The 10,028-nt window shown below is 42.9% G+C and overlaps 1 protein-coding gene across 1 annotated transcript; it reads right to left on the bottom strand.

Annotated features, from left to right (window-relative positions):
* Window positions 455-1,079, bottom strand: LOC109844828. Its single transcript, XM_020413977.1, has 2 exons — window positions 722-1,079; window positions 455-658 (listed from the first exon to the last, which is right to left on the bottom strand). The coding sequence occupies exons 1-2, from the start codon at window positions 1,035-1,037 to the stop codon at window positions 642-644; spliced, it is 333 nt and encodes a 110-aa protein (XP_020269566.1). The 5' UTR covers window positions 1,038-1,079; the 3' UTR covers window positions 455-641.

Raw genomic sequence — 10,028 nt, 5'->3', positions numbered from 1 at the left:
TCTACGTTGAGGATGATTTTCTAAAATTAACTCATCTTTTCCTTCTCATTTCTAAAGTTCGATTTTTTCCCTAAAAAAAGTTCATGTTTCTTTTGTGCAACTTTCAGTCTAAAGTTCAGGGGATTTTGTAAATTTTACCCTTCAATTCCAGTGATTTTTTATTTTTGGGTTAGGAATACTTGTGAATGACCCTGGGCTGTGTATCCATTTGTGCATACTTTGGAATTCAGGACTTCCAATGCAAAACCGGCAGATGAGGAACCAAAAACCAAGCATCATGCTGCATGTATACCCTCTAAAATGTGGAACTTCTCAGCAAATAATTTTTCTATGCACGTGTATAATGAAGGGTCATAAATCCAAAATCTCTCTATACCACCTATAGCTTTTGGCATTCAGTTGCCAACAGAAAATCACACAAAAGCACAAAAATTAGAGTAAAGTTTGAGCAACATACACAAATCACAATAAGGTAATATATTTCAATTCATCCATTTCACTGCCATAGAAGAATCGTGTAAAGATGATTAATACAGTCAAATCTACTAATTAATGTCGTTCATACATGAGCAACCTTTTATTCTCTGCATATCTATTATTCATCACAATCATCTTATTCTTCGCGCATTCTGTCGTGGAGCCTATGGAACCACAACACCTGAAAGCAATAACAGATATCAGTAACGTAGCAAAATTTTCAAGAAATCAATAGTTCACTTACTTCCACAGTGAGTTCCATGAGGCAGAGAATGACCACAGAAGCTAGCCACCATGATCGCCAGAGGCACGCTAATATTGTTCTCGGTATCAGGAGTAACCTTCGAGCATGCGCAGACAAGGTCAGCCTGTGCAATAGTCTGGCAACAGTCGTCCGATGGGAGCGTTGGCTCTATGCCTTTCTTCGCAAAGGCAGTGCACTTGTCGCTCAGCTGAGTCCAGTCGTTGTCGCAATCTGCACTGGCATTGTCAGCAAATAGTGAAGCTGTGATGATGGTGAAAGCCAAGAGCAGGAAGCAGGTTTTGATTAGCTGGGCCATTTTTCTAGAGATTTTGTGCTGATTTGTTTGTCTTATGTTCGTAGTTGGTGGATGGTATTTATGGAGGAAAGGGGCAGTTGAGAATAGAGTTTGTTCCTTTTGGAATTGTGTCATGGCATTTACATGGTTGAGGAAATTAAGGGTACTTCACACTAGCAGTGTGAACGTATTTCCAACAGGAAGCAAAAACATATTCATATGATTTTGTGGACAGAACGTTATCGCAGATTTTGGGTACTAAGTCTCCAAATTAATCCCACTCAAAATCCACCCGATGTCCTGTTTGTTAGGTAAATTGCATTTTGATGCATGTATGGAATTTTGAAAAATATGTATTAAAAATCTTTTTTTTTGCACAATTGGTGTTAACAAGTATTTGCATGAGTGATAAAATCCAAACAAATTTTTTTGGTTACAGATGAATGTCATGTAGATGTATGATTAAAATCACAAATTCGGATGAATTCAACATAATTTAGGGAATCACACTTGGTGCATCTATATGAAAAACCCAAATTAGTGGCATGGAAAATATCAAACAAATAATATACTTGATAAAATCTCTAAAATTTGACCTTATAAGTCCTTTTTTTCAATGCACAGCTCACCAAATACGTACATGAAACAAACATCCCTAAACATCTAAGGAATAGCACCAGAACCATCACCTCCCAATTGCTGTACCAATCTCTACATTGATGCTGTAGTCAGCAAATTTCAGAACATCTCGACCCAAAAAAACCTATGGGGATGTTTTTGATGCGAAGGCAATAGTTGATGTTTTGGAAGAAATCATGCGAAAGCGGGACAATTAAAGCAAAACGGGTAATTTCAGATAGATTTCCAGATGCAACTTTGGAGGACGATATCTTTTGACTCGCTGCATAGAATCCTTATTATAATATTGTTTTGGTGGAAATTTGGTTCTTTCATTAACGGACTCATTACAACTTCAGTCGTTATAATGATCTCAACAAATAAAAATAAAAATTACAACTTTCTTAAAACACACATAACGGACGTTTATCACCCGCTGTTTGTATGGGATCTTGGCCTGTCCCGGGGTTTATCCATGGACCACCGACTGATCAGATCCAATATAAAGATTTTGTTGCCTCGCAAAGGAGACAAGAAACTAAAGTAACTATCTCGACAAAGCGAGATAACCACTCTTCTCAAGAATCGCAGCTAGGTACGATCTCAAGGAAATGGATGAACGGATGCAGATCTCTCGAACTCTTCCTTTCCTTATGTTGAAGAACTCGCCGAGATCTCTTTTTCCTCTCTGAAATTTGTGCTCCTCACTCTTCAGTTCGACAGGGTTTTATCGATGCTCGAGAATTCTCGATCTGTGTAAATAAAGACCCTAGGGCTGTATTTATAAGCTTCAGAAGCTCGGTTTTCGGATAAAAACGAATTATTTGATCTTATCCTCAGTTGTAACCACTTAATCACGTTCAAAGATAACTCCAAATCAGTTGGAGAGGCTTTGGATCAGAATCGGGGCAGTTAACATTGAAGAAACGGCGAAAAAGCAGCATTTTTGGGGCCGAGACTGTCTCGGCCCTGGCCAAGACACAAATGTGTCTTGGCCTCGGTCGAGATGCCATTTTTCCCATTTTGATTGTTTTTGTCGTAACTTTCCGATCCGGTTTTGAAACGACGTGATTCGAAGTGCGTCAGAAAGCCGGGGAAAAGATATACAATCTTCCATGGGTGAATCATACGTGGAGTGGATGAGACACGAATGACGCCTCATCTTTTGTGAGTTAAATGTAATTCCCGATTGGATCGTTTCTTTTTGCTATTCTGTCGTCCCGTTGATTTGTACTCTTTATTGACTAGCTTCATTCGCTTGTCGACGTTAGATAATCCTGTTTGACTTGGATAATAACATTTATCATCTTTTCTTCATCTCGAACTATGTACGGGAACACGTAGGTAATTTTTTACGCCTACAGATACCCCCTCAAAAGTGTTCCAGTCTCGTTTTTTTATAGAAGAGTCTGTAATACTTTGAATGTGATAGGTCCAACCTTCAGTCGGCGTAAAAGGACCTATAATTGGCTTCAGTTTTTGACTTCTGTAATTTTCAGTCTACTCAGTATTTTGTCGAATAGCTAAAATTCTTCCGGTGCTGCGTTTATCGTCTGACCATTGTAAAGTCTTGAATTGAAACTGTTGTGTTTAACTCATATCGTTGAGTTGACGTTGAACCGATTATCTTCGTCGAGGATTCACACCCGAGTTACGGTTAAAATCCTCGGAATTATCCTTTGACTTAGGATTAATTCAAGCCTTGTTTCGGCGCAAACTGTTGAAGCATTGACCTTCATCGCAACACATTGACCGGTGTTGACCCACGTCTACGCGTTGACCGACGTTGACCTTCATTGTAATGCATTGACCGGCGCTGACTCATGACTACGCGTTGATCGTCGTTGACCTTCATTGCACCACGTTGATCGGTGTTGACTTTTATTGCATCGTGTTGACCGACGTTGACCTTCCTTGTAACACGTTGATCGGTGTTGACTTTCATTGCAACACGTTGACCGCCATTGACCTTCATTGTAATGTGTTGACCGCTATTGACTTTCATTACAACACGTTGACTGGCATCGACTCACAACTACGTATTGACTTTAATCACAACACGTTGACCAACATTGACTCACGACTATGCGTTGATCGGTGTTGACCTTTATTATAACACGTTGATCGGCATTGACTTTCATTACAACACGCTGACCGACATCGACTCACAGCTACACATTGACTTTCATTACAACGCGTTGACCGACATTGACTTTCGTTACAACGCATTGATCGGCGTCGACTTAGAGCTACGTATTGACTTTCATCGTAACGCGTTGACCGGCGTTGACTCACGGCTTCGCGTTGACCGGTATAAACACAGTTTATACTTGTATGTTGACTAGAGTCTACACAGTTTAGGCTCTTAAGGCGTTGGAGTGGGGAGGTCCGGTTTATACTCATATACTCATGGGAGTTTCGAGAACCAGTTTAACCTCGTGTACCAGTCGGGGGTTTAAGGAGATGCAGTTTAGACTTGTATACTCATCAGAGTGTGAATACGAGCTTCAAATACACCATAATGGCCAATAACGAGTGAATACAAACCAAATATAATATTTTAAATGTGTGGGACCCTATTTTAGGCTCAGGATATAATTTTGGGCTCGGGACCGAATCTTAGGCTCGAGACAAAATCTCGGGCTCGGGACAAAATCTTAGGCTCGGAATAGTCTCGATTTGGTCGAGACAGTCTCGACCAAACAAGAGAGAGAGAGAGAGAGAGAGAGAGAGAGGGTTCATGTGAGAGAAAGAAGATAAAGGAGAGAGAAAGAGGAGTAGGCCAGCCTAGGGCATGGGTGTAGGGTTTTGTACAAGGGTCTTTTGTGTCCCCCTCTCTTTCCTCCAAAACCCAATTTTGAACTCCCTCATATTCTTATCTTCTTCCTCCTCCAAACCTATAACTTCCAAACTCAAAATTTTCCTCTCTAAGAACTCCTAAAAGCCTCAACCTCTTAGCCTTTAAAACCCCTCATATTTTGGCCGAAAATCAACTTCGAGCTCAAGGGTTTTTCGCATTGGATTCTCCTCCTTCAAGTTTGGGTTGTCAAGCTCTCGATTGGGTAAGCTCCTCTCTATAATCTCTTTCTTGTATATTTAATTTGATTCGAGAGAGTGATTTGGACCCTTGTTCTTGGTTTTGAGTTAAAGATTGAAACTTTAGTTTGGTTGTGAGTTTGATGGCCGAATTTTGGGTATGAGGACGATGGGTTTGGCCAAATTTTTGATGAGCTTGGGTTGTATGCATGGCAGAAATTTTGTGAATGGGGGATGATGATGTAGCCGAAATTTTGTGGGCTTGGGTTGCATACCCATGGCTGAAGTTTTGAATGAGGAATGATGATGTATTTTGCTCATTTTTTGAGCTTGGGAAGGATGGGTGTAATGACAAAAATTTTGGAGGGGGTTATATGCAAAACGGCCAAAATTTTGGTGTTGAGGGTGATAGGTTTTCCCCCTTTGATCATAATCAAAATTTGAATGTACTCATGGCTAGCATTGAGCCTTGAGCATGAGGGGTATTTTGGGTATTTCGCCCAAAATTGATCATGAGGGTCCTGAACGCAATTTGAACCCATTGTTAGCATGTATGGATCCCGTAGGTTTAATTAAACTTTAACCGTAAAATTCCATTTTATTTGCAGGATTTTTTAGTTAAAGTTCATAATTTTCCTTTTTAAATTCGGGTTCTTGAATTTGAGATTGTACCCGATTCGTTGATTTTCATTGCAGGTTAGCCATGTCTCCACGATGATCACGCTTTCATAGGAGTCGCTCCATTTCTCAACATAATGAGAAGGAGGCTCCTGTAGTTTCTTCATACGAGGGTGAGACTTCATAACTTTTGGTATTCTGTGTATTGCACCCTCGTTTGTCTCATTGGCGAGTCAATCGAGAAGAGCTGATATCCTCCTTCGCGGGGATTGAAGCTTTGAGAGGCGTTTGTTGCTTGGCCAACACACGTCTTTAGGCATTCAGGGTGATTTTAGGTTATGTTGCATCGTTTGTCTCCTTGGTGAGTCAATCGAGAAGAGCTGATATCCTCTTTCGCGGGGATTGAAGCTTTAAGAGGCATGTGTTGCTTGGCCAATACACATTTTCAGGCATATAGAATGATTTCATGCTGTATTGTACTCTGTAGGGCGGGGTATATTGTCACGTTACTTGCGCAACAATGTACATTATCCCTCTTGTGTAAAACAGTTGAAATCGTCTCGTCGGTATGACAAAACAGTGGTCCTATCTGGCTAATTTGCCAGGTGAGTTCAACTCCTCGTTTTATCTTAGAAATAATCTTTCTCATTGTGTGTTATTTGTTTCAGTTGAGTTCTCGACGGGTAGCTTCCCACTTCACGCGACGAGTGGTAATAACGGAGAGACCTTCACTGCTAATGTTATGGGACAACTTATTGGCTGACTCCTCAGTTTGCTCCAGATGGGCCTAGGGAGGTTCATCAGCTAGTACAACGTAGGGCTCATCATACATTGTGCTAGTAGATCACGGATGCTCCACTTACTAAAGATTCTAGCTCCACTCAAGTTCTGAAGAAGACGGGTTATTTGTTTGGTGATCATGTCGAGGATCTGGATATGTTAACCCTTGATGATGAGGATTGGCTGAATGATAATGAAGGAAATCCCCTATATATTCCTTCCATTCCTCGCCAGTACTCGTTTGCACACTTGGAGAAGCAAGCCGTAGGACGAGAGATGCCTTGGCATCTTACAGATGATCATGAGCACGTTCATTGTGGTTTCATTACCCATCACAGGACTCCGAACTCAGATGGGTATAACTATATTCGTGGTCTTCAACCGTGAATTTTGGGGCTTGATACGACATCACCAGATGAAGTGTCGATAGCCGCCAGTACAGTGAGGAATCTTCTTGCTAGACTTGGGAGGAAACTCCCCATGAGAGACTTTAGGTGCTATGGTTGCATTCACTCTGCGCCTAACAAGTGGTGGACTCACATGACGGGCTATGTCCTCGGGCACTGGGAGCACGAACTAAAGCGCAGTGGATTCAAGTGGTGGACTCACATGACGGGCTATGTCCTCGGGCACTGGGAGCACGAACTAAAGCGCAGTGGATTATATGTTTTAGTACGTGCCACCATGTACGACTTACAGATCAGCAAACACCATTTCCATGCATTATTGGAACTTTATAATCCTGATACCAACACTTTCCTGACTCGCAATAGAGAGTTAGGGTTGGCTCTTCATGAGATACAGAAGGTTTCCGGCCTACTGATGGGTGATCACCCATATCAAGAGCATTTTCCTTTGAACTGGCAGCTAAGATAGTTGAAGAGGGCCTCTTTCAATATATACGACACATTCTGGGATCTTACCTGTCATTACCACACCGCTCAGATCAGCGTAGGTTCACTGGCGAAGAAGAAGATATAAATAAGCTTAAAGCAGTTTGCCGATTATTTGTTTTAGCACTTAGAGGGTAGTTCTGGTGAAGTCATTTTTGAGTTAGCCCCTTTGACTCCTTCAGTGATTAATGACTTTATTGTGGTGATTTGCACCCAGTCATTTACTTCTTCGGCTATCGAGGGTCCTTTTCCGGCAGGGACCAAGTTTTATTCTTTTTTGTGACATGCGTAGAAGCGTATCCGGCCTATGACTCTCCTGGCTGGGTATCTTTCCATTTGGTTGAAGAAGTGCATCGTTCCGTATCAGTTTTCTGATACTTTATTGATTAAGGTTCTATTCCCCGCTATTCAGCTTGCTCATAGGAAGGACCTTTCTCTACTTCCGGCGATGGTCACTAGTATTCATTGTGGACTCAGATGTACAGTCGATAGCTTTATACATATGGGGTCTGAACTATAGACGGAGATTCCTTTTGTGAAGGTTGAGTTCCCCTATACATACCCGATGACATGGCTCGTCCTTCATCGGCCTAAGTTGATGTCGGCACTGGGCTCCGCAGACACTTCAGTGCCTCTCTTGCAGTCATTAGAGGAGAGAAGATGGTTTGTGAAGAACTTTACCGATGCCAAGCATGAGCTTCAAGTCCATAAGGGTTAGGAATTCTTCAAATGTTTTTCTTGCTTCTCGGGTCGTTACGACGAGGTATTGGTTGATAAAGAGAAGCCAGGGACCGGTCAGACCTCTCTTGATATGGATTGCTTCCGATGGTTGGTGAACATCTTCCTCGGATATCTTGTCCTTCAGGTGAAGGGTCATTTCCATATAGAGCCATATTTGCCTTGTCGGTTCGCTCGTCAGTTGGTTTACAGCCAACTATATGTTGGGAACCCGAACCGAGGCCTGAGGACCGAGGGAGGTCTTATAGACGGTGTTCGAGCATGGCTTTGAACTATGACAGGTTGCACGGAAGCCACCTTCACTCTCCCTGCATCTAAGCACAAGCTGCAACTTACCTTCCTCAGCTGTAAGTGGCTTATTTCTACGAATGAGCTCCTGAATGTGAGAGACATCGCAGAGTTAGAGGCTGAGGATTTAGTCCACGAGCTACTGTTAAAGCCGCTCATGATGCTGAGCTTTTGAAGAAGCAGGAGAAGAAGCCTGTTAGACTTTCCTGCAGAGGCAGAAATAGGGTGGAGGATGAGGAGGAGCTCCTTCCTACCGATGACGATGAGGAGACTTCCGAAGAAGACCTTCGAGATATGGATATCAGACTTAGAGGCGATGAGGGAGAAGTTGAGACAGGTCTGTCAGACTCTTTCTTCTCTGAATTACTGAGTCTGGCATTTGCTCGTTGGACTCAGCGCTCTATTTTCCCTAAACCTCTACCGGCTCCATCAAAGCCAAGGTGAGAGGTTTTGTTTACTTATCCTAACAAGATGACTCTTGTTACCCCAGGTGGGATGGTTGAAGAAGATGAGCCTCTTATCCTCCGTCGCGTGAGATTATGGTCTTCCGGTGAGTCTGCCACATGGGTTGAGGTACGTGCCAAATCCAAACACGAGAGACCTAGTACCCACATGGAGGCTCACTTCCCTAAGCGGAAGAAGACGGTGAGTAAGTCGTATGTCGGTCCGCGCGTTCACTAGACAGAGTTACTTGGCCATGTACCCATTGGTTGAGAAGGTAATCCCTCACCACCATGTAGTCTCTAATTGGATCTCTTATGTTGGATATCATATTCCCATGATATAATTTTGATGATAACAATTTATTCATAATATGAATAACTATGTGTATTATTGTGCACTAACATTTCAATACAGCTATCAACATGAACAAGTGCAAGATGAGTTCAAGGCATCATGAAGTAAAGAAGATGAAGAGCTTATATATCAATGTAATTTTTACATTTTCTTTACTTAAAAAAATTATACAAGCCTTGTGTAGGCATATAAAATTGCTTATAGGTCCCCTAGCATAGCTCGGCACAAACCGACGAACCAACGAGGCGACGAGATCGACGAATCGCACGCAAGCGACGGAATGCATCCATACGCATTCGGAATCAAGCCAAGTGTTAAAGAGTCAACGAGTCATCCAACCGAGAGCGGACTCGGACGAATCACGATCGAATCAAGATCAGTTTCGGACTCGAACTCAGAAGTGGATTTACTGCCAAATCAGGAATCAGACTTACTGCCAAATCAGATCAACCAAATCACGGACAGAACCGGAAAACGAACACAAAAAACTCGGAAAACCCACCACCTAGAGGGGCTCGGCCGAAACCGAGCCACCTTCAGGTGGCTCGGCCCAAGCCGAGCCACCTTGAGGTGGCTCGGTGGCCGAGCCACCCTGGATTAGTGGCCGGCCCCAGATCTGTGGCCTAGGCAAGATCGGTTGTCGGTGCGCCTATAAATAGGCCCCAATGGTATCATTTCAGACCGGTCGGAATTTTCAAGAGCCGAAACCTTGCCGGCATTGAGAGGGTGATCTCACGAGCCTTTGAAGACTTGAAGTACTTGCACATACAGATCTGATCCTCGGCGAGCTACCACGAGCAGAAAAGGCAGCGATTTCAAGAGAGGCAAAGAAACAGATCTGAGATCTACACGATATCACACTCCGGAATCCTTAAGCTTGCGTACTTAATCCGAGATCTGGACGATTGTTTCCTGCGGCAATACATATCCTCCCCGGCTATTATTCCCTTCGCTTGGAATTAATACCACGGTATAATCGTTAGTAGATCCAACCGCCGATCTAGGCATGCGCGCGCGTGGTCACGCGATTAACCCCGCGGCGCCGCGCAAAGAACACCAAATGCGAGGCCGACCGGCCAAACAGGAGCTCGCGATTTGATTCACAGTAGAGAGGAAAGTTGTAATTTTTTACTTTTTTATCTTGATTTAGTACTGTAACCCGGATCTATAAAAGATCGCGATCTTTTAACCAATGATGACAATATCTCAATGAAAAAGAAAACAGTTGCCCGCGCGAACAATC

The sequence above is a fragment of the Asparagus officinalis genome, chromosome 6 (genome assembly GCF_001876935.1).
Source record: "Asparagus officinalis chromosome 6, Aspof.V1, whole genome shotgun sequence".
NCBI lineage: Eukaryota > Viridiplantae > Streptophyta > Magnoliopsida > Asparagales > Asparagaceae > Asparagus > Asparagus officinalis.
This window is presented reverse-complemented; position numbering and strand designations above follow the sequence as displayed.